The 27,390-nt window shown below is 36.8% G+C and overlaps 1 protein-coding gene and 1 long non-coding RNA gene across 2 annotated transcripts in view; one reads left to right on the plus strand and one right to left on the minus strand.

The window, feature by feature from the left end:
• Window positions 1-27,390, minus strand: part of LOC101889049 (phosphatidylinositol 4-kinase beta) — a 143,694-nt gene that overhangs the window by 40,265 nt on the left and 76,039 nt on the right. The window contains exon 2 of the mRNA XM_005178588.3: window positions 13,055-14,866. Within this exon, the coding sequence (XP_005178645.2) occupies window positions 13,055-14,376 (1,322 nt within the window). The 5' untranslated portion in view covers window positions 14,377-14,866. The remainder of the gene's footprint in view (window positions 1-13,054; window positions 14,867-27,390) is intronic.
• LOC131801263 (uncharacterized) lies at window positions 21,401-21,892 on the plus strand. Its single transcript, XR_009341763.1, has 2 exons — window positions 21,401-21,633; window positions 21,693-21,892. It is a non-coding gene; the product is annotated as an uncharacterized LOC131801263 (long non-coding RNA).

Raw genomic sequence — 27,390 nt, forward strand, 5'->3', positions numbered from 1 at the left:
GTTTTTGTCACTTAATAAAATTGAATATCGGCAATAATGAATTAAGTTTAAACAAACAAAATTTTAAATTCAATGAATTATTTTTTGTGTGATTTTGTTACAAATGAATATCGTTGTAACAAAAATTCAAATGTCTGTGCATAATATTGGATCGAAGGAATTTTCGTATTTTTAAAAAGTGGTTAATTTAAAATATTTGTATGAATTTCTTACAACGTCAATATGACTTAAAAAAGAAATAGTGAAAAAAATCATCACTTCTCCCAGTTATTTTTATGTGCACTGCTGAGTGCACCAAATTTCTAGTTTTTAAATAAATTTAAAAATCGTCGCTCCTCCTCCTCCTTAATCTTCTAATGCCGTCGATAAATGGGTGAAAAGTGTAAACGGTCTCCTTCCCGCTATAGATCTTCTTATTCAAATTAACCCAATTGTATTTAAATCAGAGTTCATTTCCGCATTTTTCGCAAACGATTGAATTGAAAATATAAATTAAAACAGCCAAAGTCAATAAAACATTTCATTCACCAATACAACGACAACAACAACAACAACAACCATGATGTTTATTGTGAATATTTCACTTAATTAAAGACGAAACATTCCTTGCTATTAATTCTCGACGACGAAGAACAAGAGGAAACAATTAGAATTAGAAGACTCACACACAGAGAACGACGATAACATTCGATAAATATTTCTGAACAAAACATGACGAGAAGAACAAACGACAAGCCGAACAAGAAAATTCCATAGAAACGAACAAAGAAAGCACCACATTAATAGCCTGGCTTCTATTGACCTAAGCTTTTGTTAGGAGTGAAACCCCCACTCAAAGGGTTGTGTGTGTGCGTTTGTTTGTTGCGTGCATGTGTGTGGTGGTAAGGGTCAATCGATAACACTTGACATATAAGTACAATGACGTGCCACCGTGGGGGCAATCGTACTGCGTTCCAATAGCCTACATCAATTTTTTCTGTGGGGTTAGAGGAAACAAACAGCTTATTTAGGTTTTGATCGCGCACTATGACACAATGGTGATTAGGAATAATATTGTACATGTTTTTATATTTTCTGAAATCTTATTTATTTCCATTGAGATTTGTGAATTTAACTCAACACTTTAGCTACCTTTTGAATAACACACAATTGGGCGCCACTTTTTACGAAACTAAAAATCTATGTTTTCTTTGACAAAATCGTTCAGATATTTTAAAAAGACTAAATTTAAAATTACAAATATTTTTTATAGGCCACAAAGAAAAAGGAAAAAATCTGAAAAAATCCTTCTGTAAAACAAATAAAAAACATTAGGTTCAGCCTGGCCGAATTTTTAATACTCTCCACCTTTGGGTAAAGAAAACATTTGTATATAAAAGCATTTGAATTCAAACGTGTTCCACTTTAAACTACAAGCAAAAACCCGTAAAGTGGGTTAGGCCGTTGTATGGGGTCATAGTAAAGCGGGAACCTCTATAGACAATTTTATACTACAAGGATTGTCATCTACCAAATCTTCTTAAATACCAGATTTGAAACAATTACATGGGTAAATGTGACTAGGATTATCAAAATACCGAGTATAGGTGAGTTTCTACATATATGTGCGCTATATAAAACGTGGACCTATATTTTCAATGTTCTGCCGCCGGAACTAGAACCCATTTCGGACTACAAGCACAAATTTTTAGACAAATCTGTGGCAAAAATCCATATATACGAAAACGTGGACCTATAGATACGAAAACGTGGACCTATAGATGCTATGTTTTGCCACAGGAGCTAGTACCCATTACGAACTACAAATATCAATTTTTGGAAAAATCCTTGAAAAAATGTGGCAAAAATAACCAAATCACCGAATATTAGTAGGTATAGGGGCTATACCAAAACGTGGACCTATGCCACCGGAGCTAGAACTCATTATGAACCGACTATCAGGAAGTACCGTTATATGGGGACCTATACCAAAACTTGGACCTAGCCATACAATTTTTCGCCACCGGAGATAGAATCCATTATGACAAACAAATACCGATTTTAAGTAAAATTCGTGGAAAAATGTGGCGAAAATGATCAAAATACCGAAATTCAGGGGATACCGTTATATGGCGGCTATTCCAAAACGTGGATATATCCCATTTTCAATTCCAACCATCCTAGACACAATACAAATTGTTCTGCCAATTTTTTTAAGCTCTACGTCAAATAATGTGGACTGTATCGTGATTTGGACAGACAGACCGACGGTCAGACAGACAGAGGGACATCGTTATATCGACTTAGAAGTTTATGCTGATCATGAATATATATATACTTTATAAAGTTTTGACGAACATTTAGAGATGTTACAAACAGTATATTAACTTATACCCTCCTTTTCAAGGTGGAGGGTATACAAATTCCTTTAATACGAACAAGGAAAACACAGTTTAGTTACGGCCACATGGGGCAGTGGTGACCACATCATATTCAACATCATCATAATTTTTGATCTTGCTCGTATATTTAGAACTGCTGAAACTCAATGCAAGAACTGAACTGCAGATATTTTCGTTTGCCTATCGACTTAAATTTTGCCGCGCTCACAAAAATACCGCACAGTGTTATATACTTTCAAAACTAAATTTTAATACTACATTTTGCAATTCATTCTGAATTGACAATTCCCCCTCCCCTTCCGTTTCAAGCCATTGTTTATAAACTGTCATTTGTATGTCAGTTTTGTTCATAAAAGTGATTGTTATTGGACGCCAAACATTTTGACGCCACAACACAGGACAGGACAAACGTATATCCATATGCACATGTACGCATACAGACATACAGACCAACATAATTGTCTCTTTCTGGTGGTTCGCCTGTATAAATAGTATCTGATTGACTGACTTGGCGTCGGTTGGCCTGCATGCGATAGCCGGCAATTTACATTGAGTGGCGTTGTAAGGGTATGACGACGACGCTATGAAGTGTTGGGACCAATCGGTCCCCCATCGCTTTATTTCTTCCCCATTCACATCTGTAAATGACAAATGCAAAAGACTTTCTTGCACACGGTTCCTTTTACCAACCAAGCCTCACCTACCTATCTTGTCTGGTTGTCAAAACCAAAAACACAGCAATGAAGGTATGGTAACAAAAGGGAGGAGTCGCTGGCGGAGAGGGAACGGTTCATTGCGTGTTTAATGTGAATATCTTCCATCTACCTTTCAAAATCAGGACTTCTTATTACCTCAGAACTAGATAGCCGTTGTGGCAACAGAAAGAGGGAGTAGAGGAGAGGCTTTCATTATTGTGTGCGTTTTTATTCGTTTCTCTCTTTTTGGGCTTGGTCCTTACAGAGGTTTCAACTTCCTTGCTGTGGCTCGTCGTTTCTTGTCTTAATCACATTACAAATTACCATTCGTTTCTACTTCCTTTTGCGTGTCTTCGGATTTGTTCTTTTGCATTTGGTTTGGTTAACCGTAAGTAACCTTTCCCAGTTCTAGGCACATTCATCATCACTGCCTGGTATCTATCAACGGGCCCCAGACATGGAGATGGCTGAGTGACTGGCTGAATTTCAGATTGTATACTTTGGCAGAAATTTGGTGTTGGCAAAGAGCCAAAGTTAATTTGTCAGGTCTGAATGGCTGTCTGTCTGGCTGGCTGAGAAGATGATTGCTTGTTGCAAGGTAAAGCTTGCTTCGTTGTGTTGCCTGGAATGGATATGGAGAGACTTGGTTTCTTGTTGCCCAAAAAAGAAGGTATCATTATTTAAAAGGCTTTTAATGGTTCCACAATTTGCTTCCGTTTGTAAATTTCCCAGAGATAGTCAGCAGCGAGTTGAGGGCTCTAATTTGGCAGTGTTTGAGGCTTAGGAGGAGGGTGGAAGGAGGGAGCAGAAAGGGAAGGCTATTTAATGTAAATCAATCAGTTTCATTCGTAAATATGATTAAAGTGGGAGGTTTCTTTTTTGTGTGAATGCCATTCATTTAAATGGAGCATCTTTGAATGTTTAATAACAAATACGAGAAGCCAAAAATAAATAGCGGGGGATAAGTTTTGGGTTATTGAACTTTAGGTAAATTTAGTAAATTAAATAATTTTGGATTTTAAGCATTTGAGTTAATTTGGTTATTTAAAAATATTCAAGTATACAGGGTGAGATAAAAATCTGCAACAAAGTCAAACGGCATCATTTTAAAACTTTTTTCAAAATATTAATTGAATGAAAGCAAAAAATGTCGTAAATAGCATCAAATTTTAGAATAAGTTTAGATTTGTTCGAATTGGTCACCTTTGGCACGAATTATGGCCTTCAAACGGCCAATGAAACCGTCACACGCTGCCGAAATGTTGCTCTGCGGTATTTTGGCCCATTCCCGGCGAAGTACTTGCTTGAGGTGATCGACACGTTGGTATTTTTTAGTGCCAACCTTGCTTTCGATATGTTTTTGCTCAATATTGCGATATGTTCAGCTCAAGAGCCATTCGTCGGCCACTGCGATGCGGGTTTTGATCAAATCGCTTTTTTACTTGCGTAGAGCTAGTAGAACAATTTGTATTGTGTTTAGAATGGTTGGTATTGAAAATGAGATATATCGGCCCATTAGTTTTGGTATAGCCACCATATAACGATACCTTCCGATATTCGATATTTTCATGATTTTCGCCACATTTTTCCACGGATTTGTCTAAAAATTGGAATGTGTAGATTATAACGGGTCCAAACTCGTGTGGCGAAACATTGTATGTATAGGTCTACGTTTTTGTATAGGCCCCATATTTTTGCCACGTTTTCCCATGGATTTATCTAGAAGTTGGTATTTGTAGTTCGTAATGGGTTTTGGCTCCGGTGGCAGAACATAGTAAATATACTTCCACGTTTTGGGTATCCACGGGTTTATCTCAGAATTGGCATTTGTAGTTCATAATGGGTTCTAGCTACGGTGGCAGAACGTTGCATATTTAGGTCCACGTTTTCCTATTGCGCATATATAAATATACCCACCGATATTCGGTATTTTGAGAATCCTAGTCACATTTACCCACGAAATTGTTTAAAATTTGGTATTTTTGAAGATTGAAGTATAAAATTGTCTATAGAGGATCTCGTTTTGATATGGCCCCATACAACGGCCTAACCCACTTTATGTTTTTTTGGTTTGTAGTTTAAAGTGGAACACGTTTGAATTCAGATACCTTTATATAAAAATGTTTCCTTTACCCCATGGTGCAGGGATTGATGGTGGATTACTATTTGAAATAATTGATTTTTTTGATTCAAAAAATTGTTACTAATGGTAAATTTTAGACCTTAAAAAATCTCATATTTTGAAACGGATTTTTTTTGTTCGTTGTTTCCTATTGCTGCTTTGTATTTTAACACAAAATTAATTAATCCAAACATTCTTAGAATTAATGCCAAAAAAACTGTTGCCACAAAACGTTCCAACATTTCCTTTGATACTTTTCTTAACTAATTAATTACTTTTCTTTCGAACACTTGGACAAAAATACTTCGCAAAATTGTTTTGAAATTGCACTGCATTAAACAGTCTTTGGTTCTGTGAAATCTCCTCAAATTGATTGGTGCCACCACCTGAGGTAACCTTCGAATCGGACATTTGACGTAAATGAAAAGAAGGAAAAAACAAGTTAATGCCACATTTCCTGTAATCAGGTGCACGACACATTCACCTTCGGCCATAGTCCATAGTGGCGACCTCCTGTGTCGTGTCACCGTCGTCGCCATTTATTTGTGGAAAACTAGGAAACAAAAAACTTTTTGACAGGCGTCAATAAAATGCCCACAAAACATTGACCACCACCGCCATTTCGGAAAAGAGCTGGGTTATGTTGTTTGTTTTGACTCAACTCCCCGCCTTCCATCCCCATAGACACATGTTCGCTTTTAATGGTGAATGATGAGTCCCCACTTCGTGGTAAACTCTCCAAGACCTTCATTTCACAACTTCCTTTCTACTGCTCCCCACTTCTGCCACTGCCTCCTGCAAACCATCAGCACAGGAAAAGCCCAAACAATGTTTACTAATTCTAGTAATTGCATTAAATAAAAACTCATGTCATATGGTATCCCCCCCCCGGTCCTCTGACTCTCGTTTTCTTTCGCCTGATATGAAAAGTTGTGGCCGAGCTAAGTGCAGTGTTGCCATGCTGTAGAATAAATTAGCGCAATTTGGAAGATAACCCAACAAAACTTAGTACAAGTTTAATAACATAATTATTTGGAGTTGATTATATTTTGTTATTGGCAACCCTGATCCGCAGAATTACCCACCAACCCAATGGTTAAAAAAGAGGTTTGGGTTCTGCGAGTAGTGGCGTTTGTTTTTATGAGAGTTGTTTGTTTTTCTGTTCGAAACATGTATGGAATGGGCAAACAACAACAATAGCAACAACAACAAATTAATTTATGGTAAATATGAGGAGACCCATTCGCCGTTGTTGTACCTTCCTCTATCCACATTTCTAAATATTTTTCTCTCTAGGTTTTCTGCTTTTGCCAAGCTTTTCACCAAAGTGTCGCTGCTGCACCGTTCGTTCATTCATTCCTTTTTAATTAACACAGAAAGTGTTCTGGTGCCGATGACGACACAGACACACACACTCACACATGTTTGTGTGCAATCAAGTATAGAATAGAACCGGCCTAGGCGCCCCATAATGACAACAATGGTGCAGGCATTATTAGCTCAGGAATACAAAAACCTGTTCAGCACAAATACACCTTCACAGTAGTAGTAAGGTGGGAGAAGGGCGAGTGGTGAGCCATAGGGAAGGGGTACCAGTACTATTCTACGGGCGTGTAATTCGCGTGTATTATTTCACTTACATTAGGCATTATGGTAATACCGTTTGCTTGCTTGTGTGTGTACGTGCGTGCTTTTGAAGAAGCTTTAGTTGGGTTTTTTGCGAAATAAAATAGCCATAAAATGTCTGCTACAACAACGATGCCTTCCATCAAGGACTTGGTCAAATGTTGATGTCATATGCACACATTTAACATTTACGAAGTCCATAGAAAAGTACAAAAAAAGAACAAGGCACGCAGCAATTGAAAGTTATCACAGGAAGAGTAGAAAAATATATTTTTATCTATGTGTGAGTGTATGTATGCATGTATTTATGTGTGCAATTCCCTTTTTTTGCTTGTGTTGAATTATTGATTTCCTATTAGAATTGTAAAACGGACATAGCGTAACTGAATTGTATATTTCCGGTTCCGTAGAATACACATACATATGTTTTTACAGGGTGTGCACATATTACCATTATAAAATAAGCAAAACACATTAAGTTTCAAACGTGTTCCGCTTTAAACTACAAATACCACTAAGACCGTTTGGGTAATGCTGTTAAACTTTTCAAAAAAACCCTTATGTGGGGAGCCCGTTGTTTGGGAGCCATACGAAAAGGAGAACTTCCATAGACAATTTTATACTTTATGAATTGTAAACAATTGTCGGGCTAGATGTTACTAGTATTATCAAAATACCGAATATCGGTGGGTATCGTTATCTGTGCGCTATAGGAAAACGTGGACCTAAATATTCTGCCACAGGAGCTAGAATTCATTGCAAACTACAAATACCAATTTTGGGATAAATTCGTGGAAAAATGATCAGAATAGCGAATATCGGGAGGTACCGTTATATGGCGGCAATACCAAACCGTGGACCTAAATACACCATGTTCCGCCACCATTACGAACTACATATATCAATTTTTGGACAAATCCGTGAAAAAATGTGGCAAAAATCATCAAAATATCGGGAGGTAGCGTTATATGGGGGCTGTACAAAAACGTGGTACTATACATACGACGTTACGCCACTAAAGCTAGAACCCATTATGACCTACAAACACTAATTTTGGGACAAATCCGTGGAAAAATGTGACAAAAATAATCAAATTTCCGAATATCTGGAGGTATCCTTATATGGCGGCTATACCAAAACACTGAACAAGAGGGAAATAAGTTGAATAAGAGTTTGGGGCTTCCTAAATTAATTTTTAGGTTGAAAACGTTAAGAATTTCGACAAGTCAAAGGTAACAACGGATAAGGATTCTTTAGTTTACGAATGAGCCAGATGTTCGAGCAGTTAGAAGGGTTGAACTATACAACTATGGATATCTGCTCAAAAAGTAGGTCTCTTAAAATATTTACTCATTACCACTCGGGTATGATTTGCTAAACCGGTATCATTTCTCAGAGACATTAATACGATATTTTCCTCCGTCTCATAACTTGGTTAAATACCATGACCACCATCCTCTCATGCATTACGGGTAACCCTGTTTCATGCATATTTTTCTGACTTTAAAACGTGCCTCTTTAATGTGTTCTTTTTCAAAAGCAAAAGCCAGATAACTCTCTTCATTCTTTGTGGGCAAGAAATGGCATGGAATCTAGGTCAACAAATATTACAAAGAACTCAATTCAGAAGAAGAAGAAGCAGAAGCGAAATCTACCCCATAGCCAATAACCATTTTTCTTAAATAAAAGCCTTAGCTGTGGTTTATGTTTTCTGCAAACAAAGCAGCCTAAGAAAAGTGTTTTTTCTGCTGGCCAACATACCCTCTTCCAATCCCGTTTAAAAATAGAAAATAAATATATTTGTGGCACAGAGCGTGAAGAGGAAAACATTTATTATCCTTTTATAACAGTTTTAGTTAGCAATAGTCCTGGGCCTCAATTCTTGTTCTATGAAAATGTGAAATGAAAACTTTTATAAAGGAAAAAAAAAGGTCAAAAAATGTTTATTTAATAGAACATTTTTTTTAATATAACAAGAATCCAGACCCTGGTGTTCAAAAAAAGGCAGCAATAATTTTATTTCAAAATATGCCAAATAAATAAAATAGATACAAATAAATTTCAGGAAAAATTATTAAAAATTTAATTTGAGGAAATAATATTTATTTAATCAAACCAAAAAAAGGAGTTCTGTTCCCATTGAAATTAGGTGCTAAAGATATTTAACAAATTACAAAACACATCACTGCCGCAGTTGTTGTTGTCTTCTTAATATGCATCATAAAAAAACAGTTTTACAACAAATGCAACATGGCGACGGCGGTGGCGGCAACAACTTACATCCGTTTATAGTTCGTCAGGGCTGAACTTCAACCCAAATCAAATGATTCTTCTCTAACTTTTAATTCTATTCTGTCCGCCCAAAAAAATCGAGCAGACCTACTTGGCAGACAAAGCACAAGCCATTGCCATTAAAAATAAGAGAAATTTCTGGCATAAAACTTGAGAAATTAAAAAAAAAAATTATTCCAAATTTGTTTTCATTTTAGGGCAGATATTGTGGCAGCCACAAATAAATCAATATTTTTTTCTATGCTGCAAGTATTGTGTAGTAACATTATTTATTTGATATTATCGCCATCATCATCATCAAATTTGTAGTTTTTTTTGTTTTGTTTTGAAAACTGCATTTGTAAGAAAAAGGGCTGTCGCTTTTAGATATTTGGAACGGAAGTTTAAAAGAAACAATATATTAAGGGGAACATATATCATCGGGTAAATAATATCTATGTGTTAAAAGTTTAATTTTTCCGTTGATTTCTCAAAATTATGGAGAATTCTCAGTCATTGTTGGGAATTTTCCAAAATCAAAGGAAATTTTTAAAAAAGGAAAATGGACTTTAAATTTGCTGAGTAGTACTAAATGTCATACCATATTAGACGAGAATTTCGAAATTTGGAAATGCGAACAAATGAATCACAAAAAAGGGCTAAATGCAGCGCTGCTCCGAAACTCGACCTCGCTTACTAGTTCAATTTCTCTTAGTTTTTTTAAATCATCCTAAAACCCGTATTAAGACATAATTAATAATTTTTTTTGTAATAATTAGATTTATTAATAATTTTGGACATCATATTTTAAGAACAATTGAAATGAATGGATAATTATTAAGAAAAATAGGATTGTTATTTTAGTATAGTATAGTCTCTTTGTGAACTCATGTGCTAGCACACAGTTTGAGCAGTGCTGGCTAAATTTTATGTCTTTGAAATTTCGAATCAAAGTCACACCGTCGTTGATGTTTATACTTTAGATGTGACAGAACTTTTAGATATTCGAACTAAAAGAATACTAAATGCTCCGTGGTATAAAGTGAGCCGGTGAAGCTATAGCTTTTTGTATTTTTTTGTATACATTTTTTGTATACAAATTGGAAATTTAGTTCACTTTTGGAAAATGGGCTATATTGGTCCACGATATCGTATAGCCCCTATATAACGCTTTTTGATGTTTGTAGCCACGTTTTTCAATGAAATTGTCAGAAAATCCACAAAAGAAGCTCCTTCTGAGTACTTAACACCCTGAAAGAGAAATGTCTATATAGGTCCACGATATCGTATAGTCTACATACAACAGCACTCCTCGAAATTCGATATTTTGACGATTTTAAGCACATTATTCACCGAAGTTTTTTCAAATATCGTCTTTAGAATTCGTAAGGGGAACTATAGCCTATCACAAAAATTTGCGTATGCTGGCCCACGTCTTCGTATAACCTCCATATATAGCTACCTCCCTATATTCGGTATTTTGATGATTTTAGCGACGTTATTTACCGAAGTGATTTCAAATTTCGTATTTAGAGTTCGTAATTTGAACTACAGCCTATACCAGAAAATTCAACATTTTTCAACGGATTTTTTTATGTTTCGTATTTGAATATTGTAATGGCTTATCACAAAATTTGCCAATGGAGGTCCACCGTCTTCGTATAGACTCCAAGATTACGGCTATTTTCGGTATTTAAGATTTTAACAGCATTTGTAACGGATTTTATTTTTTTTTTTTAAATTTCTAAATTCGTTGCAAATGGTGGAGGGTGTTCAAGGTTCGGTCCGGCCGAACTTATTACTTTTTTACTTGTTTTAATTAAATGTGTGCCATATATAGGAACCTTTTCGGGCATCACGAATTTATACACGTAGTAGAAATAGTCCTTTTTGGTGCATATAGAGCAGGGCTAGCCAACCACTACCAATACAAAAGCTTTGATTGTGTATGGTTTACAGACACGATCATCGAGAGAGTAACTCTCCCTCTCTCGGTAAACATTGTGGGTGCTAATCCTTTTGCGAAATTTAAAATTATGAAATCAAGCGACCGGACCTCCCACTTCATTGAAAGCCGAAAAGCTACTGTCTCTCAGCATATTTGTTCGTTAGTAAACAAACGATTCTGGTACTGACTTTACTGATCATTAGTGAGTTTATGCACAAAACTATGATTGCGTGTAAGGTGTGGTGATTTGCCCATGGGCGGTGTTTTGGGAGAGCTGTTATAGAGATACAGTTGGTATCTCTTCGGAAATCTTCTAGCAGCGTTGTATCACAGTGTGGTAAATTTATACCAAAACATATTGTGAATGATACGACAATAGTACCCCTTTCGATAATTATGAAAATTTTGCCATTTATAAGAAATGTGAATAGAGATCCTGTGACTACTAAATTTCTAGAAAGAGGGCAGTTTGAAAATGGAATTGGAGTTACCTTTTGCTTTCCCTACCCTATAGAAAATACATTCGCGCAAAAATATTTTTTTAGACCCTTTTATTTTCCATTAAAACATCTAAGCCTAATTGTAGAACCATTGCATTCTTACAAAGAACAAGAAACATTTCCACATGATTTATGCAGCGTTTTCGTGTTCCCAAAGTAAGAAGAAGCACCGCAAAAATCCCGTCAACAACACACCCAATCTTTAGCTTTCTATTCAAATTCTACGAACACAAAAAAGAAACCTCTCCCCCAATTACATTCAAACCACTTAGTTTCTGTCAAGAACAAGAAAAACAAATCCTATGATTGGATCCGAAGAATGGAGGAAATTGCCTCGCAATGTTCCATAAAGTGAGTGAGTGAGTACTCAGAGACGTGAAATAGCTACCACACGCCACGGCACACGGGGAGTGTTCCCCCTTTTTACACAGCAGCTTTGTTGCTGTGAAATTGATGCTTAATATTCTGCTTTTGCCAAGAGCTGTGCGAAAGAGTCTTTGGCAATTTCCTTTCTTTTACACTTGGCATGAGATGCTGCGGATGCCAAGAACTGGTCCATGGGACAATGGAAACTGAAAAGAAAACTCCCTTGAGTTTTGTTTGCGTGTGGGTGTTGTTGTTTTTATGTTTCGACCGAGAAGGTTATGATTGTTTTCATGCCAATTCAAATGGTTCGGAAAGATATCCAAAGGAATCTTCAGAACTTGTTCGTTATCTTTTCGTTATCGAAAAGGGAGGCAGCAGCGACAACTTCTCCCGTTTTTATTTCAAAGTTGAATTTAAAATTGTTTATTGCCATGGGACGAGGGCCAAAGAGTTGGGACGTGTTTCTTTGAAATTCCCCGCCCTTTCTCTCTTCCGCTATGGAGTTTTCTTGTCGCTTAACTTGTTCCGTTTCATCCTCAATATTGTTTTGTTTTGCCGTTTGTTTTTATTTGGAAAACGACTTGTGTTTGTGTTGATGTTGTGCCTTTTGCTAAATATAGCCCAGTCATTAAAACACACAACAAATTCCAACAGCTTGTTAGTGGGGAAAAAGCTTTTATTTCCCTCCCTTCACCCATTCCCTTTCTATTTGAAAAAGGAACATCTTTGGTGTTCTTGGAAAAATTAGGGCACAAATCTAATCACCTTTAGCCACTTGTAGTCACGTCGTATCAGATTAGACGATTAAATGTTCTCAACCAGAAACGCGTGTCGGAAGTGATGGCAATTCGTTGCTTTTTGAAAAGAAGTGGAACGAGCTGAGAGAGGGTTTCTAGTCATGTGAGAGAAGAAGTGGACTTATGTTTTGACAATGAAATCAATATTTCCGCAGAGTTCCAGTCACACTGGAGACATATGAGGGGTTGAAACACTGGACACTTTTGTGATTATAATGTTTAACTAAGGTGTACAATTCTCAAAGGCCAGATCTTCTTTTCATTTTCAATTTCTCATTTTTTGTCCCATAGTTTAAATTCATATTGTTTTGATGTTAGAGATATATTAAAAGTTCCGTTACTACTCACCTAAAATCCAAACTTAAATTCCTTTGATGCGTCGATGCCCTTTTGGGTGGATTTGTACCATTTGCTCCGGCCGCACCATTCGGACCACCCGTCGCACTGCCCGGTATACTTAAATTCGGCCGCCCATGTACCGATGGCATCGAATGATTTATGAAACGACTCAAACTTAGGCGGGGCTTCGAGTACCGGCTGTGCTTCGGCGTTGTGGTGGCCGAATTGGCCGGCGTCAGCTGATTCGGAGGCAAGGAGGCCAGACTGCTGCTGCTGTTCGGCATTATGATGGGCAATGTAACGTTGCTGGACTTGAGAAATGCGGGCACATATTCGGAATTCGCCGACGAATTCCTCGTAACCATGGTTGGTGATGGCGGCTGCGAGTAGTCGTTGCTGGAAGAAATGTCGCAGCCGGTGGCAGATGATGAACACGAACTTGGACCGGAATTGAGAAGTGCCAATGAGTTGGTGGAATTGGAAGATACCGAAATGGACGATGACAGTGATAGCGATGGCGATGTACTACTACTCAGACTCAAGTTCAGACTTTTGGCGGGGCTGGGATGTGCCGATGACATCACATGCTGCTGTGTGGAAGTTGACGAAGCGTTTGTTGCCGTCGCGGCGACGGCGGCTGCAGCAGCTGCCGCTGCCGTGGGAGCTATGGGACTGTGGACCACAGTGCTGTTGCTCTGATCACTGGAACTACTGCTGCTAGTTGTGCTTGTACAATTGGCTGTTGAATGCTCCGAAGATTCGTCATCTTCGCCATCCATCAAATGCTGTGTTGGACTGTTGGCCGTACTGTGCTGGCCATTGCTAAGGCCGGCACAGTGGTCTTCCAAGGATTCGTTGCCATTCTCCAAGGAAACGGGGGAAATGTTGGAAGGTAACACTTTGCCGTTATTCATATTACAGTCCGCGGTGCTGTTGCCCGTCTCCAGGGGTGGAGTCAAACGCACCGACTGCATGGGAACATGATCCACCACGTCCACACTAACTGTCGGTGTCATTGGAATGGGTGTAACGGAGGCCGGGCGAAAGTTCAGCATATCTGTCTCCAGCAAATCGTCCGGCATCACCACCGGCGACAGCAGCTTCGTGGCCGTGTCGATTTCCCGGATGTGCCTCAGATACTGATAGCTGTTGTCCTGGGCACTGATGGCGGCCTTCTTCTTCGACGACGAGGTACTCAATGTGCTGGTGATCATGCTCAGGTTGTTGTGTTTGTTGCTGTCATTGGCTCCGCCGCTCACACCGTTCTGGGAGGCCAATGCATTTTGGTTGGTGTTCTTTTTTGGTTTAAATGCAGATATAACGGAATTCATTGTTGACGTAGAGAGAGAGAGTATTTGTTTAGATATAGTGAGTTCAAAGAGAGGGAGAGAGATAGTTCTCTTGTTTTTTTAGTAAATGTTTTGATTTCCTTGGAAAGTTCCTTCTAACAATGCCTTGTGTGTTTCTGATTGATGTTGATGATTGCAGGATGTGATAGACAAATGCTGTAGTCTTGGAAAATTTATGCTGAGTACAGTCGGCGGCTTATGTCAGTAGTGGCGGTAATCACAACCTTATGTTCTAAACTAATTCTCAATGAGTTCAACATTTTTACAAACTACTTTTGAAGGCCCGTATACAGGAGGTTTTCCGTTTCGTTCCGTTTTGTTTTCTCTTTTCAGTTTTCACTCCAAAATCAAGATATTTTGCTGAGAAACTCTCGTGAAGCCATTGCTGCGTTTGGTTAGAATTGCGATTTCGTTTGCACTCTGCAAAGCATTGAATAATCCATTTCCACTGATTAGCGTTTGCAGTAACTCTCTGTAAGAAAAAAAGACAAGACAAGAATGGCAAATTATTATAAAAATAAAATAAATTCAAATAAGTGTTCTAGGAAGTCCGACGATAACACCAAAAGCTTGCCAAAAAACACAAAATGTTGATACATATTCAGAAAATGTGCTAAAATGAGACAACAAAGGCGCCAAGCTACTTGTGTGACCATTGATGACAGTGATTTGACCCAATAGATGGATGGATGGACGGTCCGAGGGTCGGTGGGTCGGTCATCAGACTTCAGGCAGTCAGTCAGTGACGGCATGTTAATCTAAAAATAGAATTTGTTTCATTTTTGATAGATCGATAGAGCAAACGAACAGACCACCAGACAAACGTTGGCTGGCATCTTGTTAAGCCCACATTGTTGATTCGCTAAGAAGCTTATAAAATTTCAGCTATTCTCCGCTGTTCGTTAACTGAAACCATATTGGGTAACAAGATTTGACGTCTCATAGAGCAGAAGCAAACAACCTGTCATTCTAGAGAGGCGGGGTGGGAGGTGGAGAGGCAAAAACATGTGGAGGTGGCATCTTAGACAGCAGCGGTGATTGTTGCTTTTGCTTTTGGTCGAAATCGCATTTGTTTAAGGCTGTGACTCAGTGTCATTGCCTTTCACCGCTCAACTTGTTGTCGTCGTCCATTTCTTGGGGGTCGTGCGACTGCCAAAGCGCAAGTAATGAGCAACTAATTTAATATTGAATCAATTTATTGACAATATCTTCTGTTTAGATTTTGTTTCTGTTGTTGTTTTTGTTCTTTGTTTTGTCATTGCTAGTGGCATGTTATTCTTTTTTGTTGACATACATGATTATTGATGGTTTGTTTGTGTGATTTGGGTTCGATTTTTAGGGGGAATTTTTTCGAAAAAAAAAATTGATGGATAGATAGGCAGTGGGGGAGGATGATAATGGACTATCATTGAGAATATCATGAGTTATCAGGAAATGGTAAGTGAAACGAAATGAAGGTCTAAAGAAAGATAACATCTTCAGAAGCCTAAATAATATTAGTCATTAAATTTATTTCATTACCTCAGGTCCTCCTCCCGAAAATCTTTATTTTTTTGCAAATGAAACTTAAATATTTATTTCAAATAAATCTAATTTTAATTTAAACACGAATGACTTAATTTGTGGAGGAACTAACTGAACGGCGACTCGGTCTGATTTTATTGTAAACACGCGCAGCTATTTTTCTTGCGAATAAAAAAAGTTCAGCAAAACTAACAATTTTCGTAGGTTTTACTAGGCTGGAAAACACGAGCTAGGTGTGTGTGTGTGCGTGTATGTGAATCTTTCCGTGCTTCCGTATATTGTATTCCCATTTTCATCTCTCCCCCCCCTCCCTTGGCGTAAGCAAAATAACATCATCATCAATTAATTTAAGTGCAAATAAAAATCGACAACAAAAATAAAATTGAGCAAACTATTGAACAAAATCGACGCAAGGTTCGTAAAACAGAAGCGAGTCATCTTGGGGGTCGGTTGTTGGGTAATCTCGTTGTGCGAATAACCTTGAAATGGAATAGATTTGAAAGGCACACTCCACCACCCCCAAGCCCACACTCGCTGTGTGATAAAGGGGAAAATTGCCGTTCATTAAATGGAGATTTCACTTCATCCCCGTGGATTTTCCTTGAGAATTGCCAAGCATATTTCCACCGAGCTATCTAGCGTTAAGATGTAAAATTGTTGGCATGCCGAAAAATGCTAAAAGACGAAAAAAAGGTGTGCGTGAGATAGCCCACTGGGAGATGAGATATCCCCGAGATTGGCTGGCAAAAGAATGTTTTTTAGCAGCTTAACCCTACCACAACAAAACCCAATGAATGTGAGAAAATGGAATTCTTCGTTTATCTGCCACACGTGCCGGTGTGCGTTTGCGTTAAGTGGGAATTCTTGAGATTTTTCAGGTTTTTGTTTTTCTTTCTTTGTTCGAGAACGAAGACAAGGCAAGACAATAATTGGAAAGGTAATCAGAGAAGACATGCACAATTATATTTCAACTGCCACCCCAACAAAAACGAGTGATTGGCTGGATAATTCATCTAAAACACATTGGCATTTTTTATACTTTTCCGTAATTAATTCCGAGATAATATTGGGTGCTGATTTTAATAACATATTCACGAATCAGATTAATAACTTCGTGACTCTTCTAACATTCTTTTTAGTTTTATAAAATGCAGCATTGATCCCATAAACTATCTACTTTTAATGGAATGCAATATAATGATAAGACGAAAAAATCAGACCTTTGCAATGTTTTTGAAAAAATCTTTGAAAATACACCTCTTCTAGCTCTGGAAGATCTTGAAAAAATATTTAAAAAAAAATCCAAAATGTTACTTATGTCCATTAATAGCTACATAATTAATGGAGAACAGTAAAATTTTGGATTTTCCAAGATCTTTAAAAATCCTTGAAACTTCACGCCATTGGGCCGGGAAATCTTCAAAAACTCGTAAACGAAAAATCATGCTGGGCCATGGATTTCAAACGTTTTTTTTTTTTTTTTAAATATTCCTTCGGGTTTTGACATATCTTCGAAAAATCGTTTAAAATACACGACATTGCAACTTGGGAGACCTTTGAAAAATCGTGAAATATCCACTCCTTTGGTGTTGGAATATCTTTGAAAAATCGCGATTTTGTGGGAGGTACAGTTATATTAGGGATATACGAAGACGTGGACCTACACAGACAATTTTCTGCCACAGGCTGCAATATTCATTACGAATTTCAAACACTAAATTTGAAACAACTCCGGTGAATAATGTCGCTAAAATCATAAAAATACTAAAAATGGGGGCTACACCAAAACTTGGACCTACATGGCCCATTTTCAATACCAAAAGTCCTGCAGACATTTATATACATTTGAGTACAAATTTATCAACCTATTTCATCTCGTTGGGAAGCTAGAGTGATTTCCTCAGGCGAATAGACGGACGGACATCGCTAAATCGATCTGATCAAGAATATGTATACTTTGTAGGGTCTAAAACGGAATGACAAACATAATATAAATGAATCCTTGGGCCTTAAAAAATCATTCGCAGTCCTTGGAAAGGCACGTATTTGAGCCTTGGTCTTCCAGGTCTTTGGACCATTGAAAAGCCTAAAAAATTTTCGTCTTTGACCCCTGAAAAAGCGGAAACAAATCCATCCCTTTAGGCATGAGAATTTTACATTTTTCAGCCTCTTTTGAGAACCGAGACGTTCTCCGTAGTATTTTGGGGTGTGATAAAGCTTAGAAAACCTTTTTAAGAGGTTCAAGTTAAGAGGCGCCTATGTTAGAAAAGTCCTTAACAAATCTGCGAATTTGGGCCGTAGATCCTATTGAAGTATTTTAGAATTTCTTAAAAATGCCGCCTTTGAACCTTGGAAATAAATAATCTCAAATATCCACTCCTTAGGCCATGGAAGAGCATAAAGAAGTCCTGAAAAAGAAGCAAAACTGGAAAACTTTATAAAACGTCCTCAGTAGAACCTGGAACTCTTTAAAATGCACACGCCTTGTGTTCCTAAAACATCGTAGGACGGTTCAGGACATAAAATTAAATTATTTATCAACATTTATATTTTATATCCTCAAAAAATTCTATTTTTTGGAAGGATTCAAAATGATGATATTCTTAAAATTTGTCATTATTCTACGTCAGGAGAATTGCTAAATTTTCTATAATTACGAGTAAAGTTGGAAAAGTCATGGAATTATAAACAAAATAAGTAAAAAATTCTCTGTCAATAATGTCATACAATAAATATGAATTTAAATATATATTTACTTGGTATATATTTTTACCAATTCGTTGAAAAAAATAAAATAATAGCCAAACTATTATTAATGACCTAAAAATAAAATATCCAATGTGAAAAGCCATAAAAATTAGGACAACAATATTTTTATGGGTTTCTTTCTCGTAACGCATTGCTTGGCATAAGTCAAGGTAAGTTGGTGCGTTGCTTCTGCCTCCCTTCGCCCTCCCTCTCCCTTCACCCTCCATCGACCGAAGGACAATGAACTATTTGGTTTTGTAGACACGGCCGCATAGAAATATTCAAAACAATAAAGACAACGAAGTGTCCTAGTTTCTGAGCCTAAAGACTCTTACTTCCAACCAATTTATTTGTGGCACTTTGTTGTCAGTCGGTGGTGGAGGAGAGGAAAAGCGTGTGGTTGCAGCGTTTTTAGGGGCTTTCCAATCCAACGCCTAACCATGCGCTGATGATGAATTGAATGAGTAGTAGATTTTTTGATTTTGTTTTTTTTTTTTTTTGTTCTAAATAGCCTTTTTGTCTTTCCCTCTCTTTTTTGTGTTTCGTCGTTGTAATTCAGAAGACAAATAGTCCTTGACCTGTTTTTTGGCCTAGCACATTCTTTTTTTCATTTAGCCGTAGTAGAAAACACACACACACCAACAAAGCCATTGCTTTAAATATTTAACTTTAATGGTTAATGACATATCACAATGCCTTGAGCGAGACAACACCCAACGGCCTAGGTCAGTCATGTTTTTGATCTGAATTTCCAACAGAATTTAGTTCAGGGGAAAAAAGCACGCACAAATAAAGAGTGAGTAATATTTTTTTACCTTCGGTAGGTATTGTGTTTACAATCGACAAAACGGCAGCCTAATGACATTCATTAATGAATAAATATTCTAATATTGACATAAAAATGTGTCATTTGGAAACCTGGTACGTTCGAAATTAAGAAAAAAAATTGAAATTATTACTAATTAATTGTATTTATTGCAATATTGCTAAAATTGAATTTTTTCTTAGACCAAGAAAATAAATGAATAAAAGAAATATACAGGGTGAGTTGAAAAAACAGCAACCAACTTCAGGCTGCTGTCATTTCTAAGCCACTCATCCGACAGCTATAAAAATTATTTCAATAACAGTTCATTATATTGTTTTGAAAAAAAAAAACAAAATTTTGGTGAGCATTTTTCAGAAAAAAAGTTCGAGATGGAATTCAAGCGCGATAGTGTGTTTTCTTTATGTTTGGCTGGAAAACCACAAGTGGCTATCGTTACAACACATTTAAATGTAAATAAATCGTTTATGTCTCGTACCATCGCTCGTTACCATGATACTGGTAGCGTAGCCCGAAAACAGCAACAGCAGAGATGGTTCAAAAAGTAAAGAAGCGACTTGATTGAAATCCGCGTCGCAGTGGCTGCAGTAGCTCGTGAGCTGAACATATCGCAATATTCTATTCGGCAAATATTGAAAAATGAGCTCGGTGTAAAGCCACTGAAATTTCAAAAAGTGCAAGAACTTACACCGCAACAGAAAGAAAATAAAGAGTTGCTTCGCTTGACCAAAAGTGGTGAACTGCCGAATTTGGTTTTCTCCGATGAGATAACAATGGTTGTCCAGCAGTTTGTAAACAAACAAAATGATCGTGTTTACTTGCCAAAGAGGCCAGCTGAAAATGTGCACCTTCGGTTGGCCACCAGAACTCAAGCGCTGGCCATGGTGATGGTGTGGGCCGCCATTAGAGTCGATGGTCGCCCTCCGCTCGTATTAATCGACCGTGACATCAGAATAAATGCCGAATGTTATCGCGAAAATATTCTGGAAGGTGTATTAAAGCCTTGAGCACGCAAACATTTTGGCCGCAGACCTTGGCCATTCCAACAGGTCTCAGCACTCAGCACGCGCCACCCAAGAATGGTTATGAAATGAGGTTCCTCGCATCATTTCCAGCGCACAATGGCCATCAAAATTTCCGGATACAAATCCGCTGGACTATTGTGTCTGGAATATTTGGTACTAAAAAATACCTAAGTGTCGATCACCTCAAGCAAGAGCTTTGCCAGGAATGGGCCAAAATACCGCAGAACAACATTCGGACAGCGTGTGATGGTTTCATTGGCCGTTTGAAGGCCATAATTCGTGCCAATTCGAACAAATCTAAATTTATTCTGAAATAAATTCAAAAAATCTCACCCTGTACTTAGGAAAAAAACGAATATTTTTAAAATACAATTATGTATATTAATTATATTTAAGAAGGCAATTTCCATTTTATTTCCATACCGAAATAGCTTTCCCTTCAGAGAAAAGGAATGTAAACAATTATGAGTTTTTTTTTCGTATTTTCAAAAAAAAAAAAAAAAAAAACTTAGCAATTTTCCACACATTACCCATTATGTATAGCCAGCCAGCCAGCTGAGTGAGCTGAAACGATTGAACTGGAGAAAAAAAAAACAAGTTTTCCATGCCGAAGCTGGGTGAGTTGTGGCGGCGCTACTACTTCTTCTCTAAAAAACCATTTCAATTTTCTTTCAGCGCCAACAAACTGAATTTAATGACGTGGAAAAAATATGCCTGGTGGAATCGGATGAATGGACTGACGTATACTATTGGATGCTTAGCAAAAGTTGAGAAAGCATAAAATTAATAATTTTCGCTTTGTGTATTTGTGTTTTTTTTTTTATTCCCAAGGAAAAAGAAAAAAGTGCACGACACACAAACCAAATGATGTACATATGTACCCAACATACCAAAAATACAATACAGCTTGAGAATAATATTATGAAAATAGTTTATCATAAGAATTTTTCAACAATGCTTGAGAAACACTTTTTTGCACAAACTTTTCTCAAATCTGTCCTTTGTTGACAAATTTGTTTTGATTTTTTTTGTGAAAATTGTCAACAAAAAATTATTTTCTTTGGTTAAAATCAAAATCACGCGAATTTAGGACCCATTTCCGGACGAAACTCTAAGGTAATGATGAATAATAAATCTGGGAATCTGTAGTATAAATTATTTCAATCTCATTTCAGAATGGAGGCGTCAAAAAGTTGCAGGAATTCAACAGAAGTGAAGAATAAGTGGAGGAGATACAGAAGCTCAAATAAGGGGAAAGAAAGCATCTAAGTATCAAGGCAACAGGATGCAGTGACAGCTGGGATGGGAATCGATGAATGAAATGTGTAAAATAATTAAAAAATGAATAAATAAATATTTTTTACCATTGAAAAAATAAGCTTTATAAAATATTACTTTCGTAAGCTTATTCTGCAATTACAAGAATAAGCTTATGAATTAGGGTTCCTTTTCGATTATTCTATAATTGTTAAACAAACATTTCTCAATACATTCTCAAGATTTTCTCAAGCTTTAGGCTTATGTTTGTAAGCTTATTAAAATATTATTCTCAAGTCAATTTGGTATGTTGGGTATGTTGGGGCTTGGGAAATGTATGACTCACTCACACATAAATTTAAATTTATTTTTCCCACTTCCAACCAACCATTGAATTTTGGGAAAATAAAATTTAAAAAACATCCCTTAAAAACTAGCCTCAATAAATAATAATTAATAAACATTTGTTTAAAATTTTCTCTAAAAATTCTAACATCTCAAACGACCACATTCCATTGCTTGGGGAAAGAAGAAAGGAACACCACACCGGGTAGTTGTTGTTATGGTTGAGTGGTTGCTACAAAGGAAACATGGAAAATAATTGAAAATTTTTAATACATTTTTAAGTACAGCGAAAATAAACCAAACGTTCAATGGTCCTCTTCTCAAATATGATGACCGGATGCCCTGCCACGGATGACTGAATCAATGGTGGCTGTTCGGCGTTACAACCACACCGCCATTAAAGTACACGTTCCAAATGAGGGGCCCATATTAAATTTCAATGGAAATTTTCTTTTCTAGGCGACTCTCGAACATCTTTAAGTGCTGCCTATCAACGAAAACGAGCCAAGACTAAGGAAGAAAGGAAGGGTGGGTAAATTTTCTTTATTCATACAAACCAGCATGGCAAAAGAAAATTGATTGGCCAAGCGCATGAAATGTGACATGAATTATTGTTGGTTTTGTAAAAAAAAATCAATAAAAAGCGGGTGAGGGGAAAATTAAAAAAAAAAAAAAAATCGATAGGACCCGATGTGGTTCGTAAAATGTTATGGAATCGCTACAAAAATTAATAATTCTGGGAAATTGGAACCCCCTTCCTAAATAAGTTGTAAAATAATAAATAATTCCTTTAAATTGAAATTCTATGAAAGATCAAGTTCTCAAATTGTGTAATAGCTTCTAAAATAGCATACATTTAAAATCTCACGTTATTTGTTTGCACACCCTTAATAATCGTAAGCATGTTTGTTTCGGTTATATTGAAATCAAGAAGTAAGGGATATACATTATTGTTTTTATTTGCACTATTTTTGGTACTAAATCGTAAATAATTATAATTTTCTTCATGTTAATGTGTTTTACTTTTATATTTTTCGGCACTGAACTGAAGGGAATTATCTTTCGTTTTCACGTTATTTTTTTTTAATTTAAATTAAACAAGTTAAAAAGTACCTGTCGGTTTTGCCGACAGATATATACCTCCGTCCACTCTACGATTATTTAAAAATATTTTAACTTGGAATGAACCAATATTGGCCATTTCGTATCGGACCTAAATAAATATGATATAAATATTGCGACATGCCGGCTGTACACTATATTGGTACCTTACTTCACTTTACATGACATATATGATATTTTTTAGAAAATGTAAACATGTGCGTGAGGTAACAGATGTAGTCGATCGAGGTTTTCCATTTTCTTGCTTCATCTAATACATATAACAATATTGGTATGGGTAATATTACGAGAAGTCGATCATTTATATCCAATTTATGGGAAATCATAAATTCCATATTCACATCAGGTTTCTGGCAAAGAAAGATATGTTTAGATATAACAAGTTGTAAAGAATCACTGACTTGTTTAAAATTGTGGCCCTTTGTGAGTGAGGTACGAGAAGGGGTTCACAGATATATATCATCCGCACAGCAGATATTGTATTAGCAAAATTGTTTGTATGTGTGAATTTTGAAGAAAGTTAGATGATTTTTTCGCTAGCTTTGAGCGTTTTGTTTTTCAAAATCTTGAACCCTATGTGGGGCAGGAAGCAAAATAAATTATCCGATCTATACCATCTTTATAATAGGTCTTGTGTTGATGGAGATATTGAGATGTACCATGTTTTGAATGGAATCGGATGTTAATTTCGCTTTTTATGAGCTTCATGGATATTCAAAATGTTGATCCTTTGTGGGGGAGGTACCAAAAGGAGTGGACCGATGTATCCCATCTTCACAAAGTATATTTTGTTAGTGGAAATAATGTGATGTGTGAAATATATAGAGAACCTGATGCTTATTTCGGATTTTATAATCGTTTTGGTTATTCAAAATTTTGACCCTTTGTGAGAGAAGTACCAGAAGAAAAAGTCCGATCTCTACCATATTTATAACAGATCTCATGTTGATACAAATGTTGAGGTGAACCAAGTCTGAATAGAATCGGATGTTAATTTAGCGTTTTATGAGCTTTATGGATATTAAAAATTTTGACCGTCTGTGGGGGAGATACCAGAAGGAGTGGACCGATTTACTCCATCTTCACACCAGACCTTGGGTTAATTAAAATATTATGATTTGTGTAATTTGAAGATAATCGTTCTCCTATATAACATTTTATAGATTTATAATTATTCAAAATGTTGACCCTTTGTGGTACTTGATGGAGTGGACCGATGTTGTGCATTTTCACACCTGACCTAGCACTGATGCTAATATTAGGATTTGCAAAGTTGGAGGACAATCGGATTATACTTTTTCTATTTCGACCTTTTGTGGGTGGACCCAGTGGACCGATATTTCCCATCTTCGAACTCAATTTAAGTTTTTAATAATATTCCGATGTACCAAGTTTGGACCGAATCAGATACTCCCTTCGATAGTTATCGTGCGTACCAGCCAGACACACACAAACCCTTACTTAGCAACATTAGAAGATTTCCTCTTTAGCGATTTACCGAATACCAGTTGTATCTATGATCCCAATGTTGATCCTCTCAATCGTACTATTATGTGTTCTGATTTTAAATATCTCAATATTTCTTTTATAACTTACTCGTGAGACTTTTGAGTATCGAGATTTTTACATACCTGAAAAGAAAATAGACACTAATTAGAATTTTGTAAAGGGTCATAACTTATTTTTTTATTAATTGGAAAGATCCATGAGAGAGTCAAATAAATATAAAAAAATAATTGTAAGGCCAACTACCAAGCCAACACTCTGGTGGTCTTCTATAGGAGGAAAAGGTTGAAATATAATATATACGATAAATATATAAATATATACGATAAATTGTAGCCTGTTTGGCAAAAAATTTTAAAATAGTTTTTTAATTTGACATATATGTCGATCATTTTGTTTGAAACTATATTAAATTAGTCCCTCATACTTAGCCCAGCTTGGTTAATTGTACAATGGTGACATCAATAGCATCAATGGTGACGAGAATTGCAGTCAATATTTATGTTGATGTTTTCGAATTTTCTGAACAAAATAACTGACCACACCCTCCTCAAACATAGTTAAAAATCATACATAACTGGTGACGACACTGGAAGTACCTCCAATGGCCGTTAAACCTTTTATATTCCAGGGTTCAATGAACTGTCGTTTTAAATCCCAAAACATAAATTCATTGTCACACTCATTTGTTTAAAATTGGCTCCTGGGAAAACTATTTGCATGTCACGTCAACAATTCTGTTTTGCCACTACAGACGCTCATATCAATTAAATCTTAAAATTTCAAGAACATTTTTCGGACCAGTAAACGTACCCAAATTCCTGGAGTAGATTATTAGACAATAACTATTATTACCATTAGAATTTCTTTGGTAAAAAAATTCTACGAAAAGCGGCATACCAAAGTGCGTGTGTATTTGGGTATTTTGCAATGAAACAATTTCAATTACAACATGGTCGGACGGTGTCCGTTTAATGATCTCTTTTGAAAAAATGAACAAAAAAATAATTAATAACGAAATAAAAGCATGTTGAAATTTGTGCCAACCTCCTTCCAGAATTAATTGGCATTTCATCATACGCCGGCGTATCTATCTGTCAGCGTTTGAGAAGAGGTCGTTTATTTCGCTATTCTCGCAGCCGTGTAAAGCAAACCCCATGAATGTATGAACACACAAAACGTTGTAGCAACGTTTGTTTTTCTTGAATATCTGAAGGTCTGATTACATACTTGCACAAATACTCGTACATGCCCTCTTGCTAACCCCCGATCGCCGACGTCGCCTTACCTATGCTGTTGCCACTGCTTCGGCTGGTGGCACACAATTGGGGTCAAATAAATATTAAATGTAAAGTCAAATGCGCGCAATGTACAATCTCAATCTCGGTATGGCAAACTGCTGGCAAACCGGACACACCGACACACACACGCATACATGCACAAGGAGAACGGCGATGAATGAACATGGCCAACTAGAAAACCAAATAAACTCTGCACCAGATTGATGTATAAGGTCCAATAAACATAATAAAACATTGAAAGCAACATTGAATAGAAAGAAGTGCAGAGGAGGAGCTTTACGCATTCACAAAAAAAAAAGCCCAGCGGTCGGACGGACGGACGGACAGACAGACGTGCATGACAGTAGAATACACCTGTAAATGCCAATGAATGTGAACATTAAAAGACCACCATCAACATTTTGCTGAATATTACCCCGTTGGCCAAAACCGAATTCATATTTTGATGGACGTTTTTTCTACGAGCGAAATAATAACTGACATGGAGACCCCCTCCCTCGCCCCCCTTTCTTTAGATCTGAGTTTATGAATGAAAACTTTTGCTAAACTCAAACGTCATAGCAAGCGCATGCGTAGCGTTGTTTTTTGTAAAGTGAGGCACGACTAAAAACACATCGTGCAGAATACCAAATGAAAGACATTCCAATTTTGTTCAATTGAAGGTAGCAGAAAATTAACCGAAATTAATAATTTTGGAATTTCAGGAATTTATACGAGGGAGGGAATTGGAAATAGTCGTAATTTTTAGTTGTTATAAAGGCTTATGTAAACTTGGTCCCCAAAAGGTCTCTGTCTATGGAATACATGAGATGAAAAACCGCAACCAACTTCAGGCTGCTGCCATTTCTAAGCCACTCGTCCGACAGCTGTTAAAATTATTCCAGTGACAGCTCATTATAGTGTTTAAAAGCGTTGAAAAGCATTTTGGTGAGAATTTTCCAGAAAAAAAGTTATGCGTTATTTATGTTTGGCTGGAAAACCACCAGCGGCTATCGTTAGAGCACTCCAGCATTTAAATGTGAATAAATCTTTTGTGTTTCGTTCCATCGCTCGTTACCGTGATACTGGTAGCGTAGCCCGACATCAAGGAAGTGGACAGAACAGAAAACATCAGCAGAAATGTGTTCGAAAAGTAAAGAAGCGACTTGATTGAAACCCGCGTCGCAGTGCCGAAAAGTGGCTCGTGAGCTGAACATATCGCAATATTCCATTCGACAAATATTAAAAAATGAGCTCGGCTAAAGCAATTGAAATTGCAAAAAGTGCAAGAACTTACACCGCAACAGAAAGAAAATATACTCAAAAGAGCTTAAGAGTTGCTTCGCTTGGCCGAAAGTGGTGA

The sequence above is a fragment of the Musca domestica genome, unplaced genomic scaffold (genome assembly GCF_030504385.1).
Source record: "Musca domestica strain aabys unplaced genomic scaffold, Musca_domestica.polishedcontigs.V.1.1 15, whole genome shotgun sequence".
Classification (NCBI taxonomy): Eukaryota; Metazoa; Arthropoda; class Insecta; order Diptera; family Muscidae; genus Musca; species Musca domestica.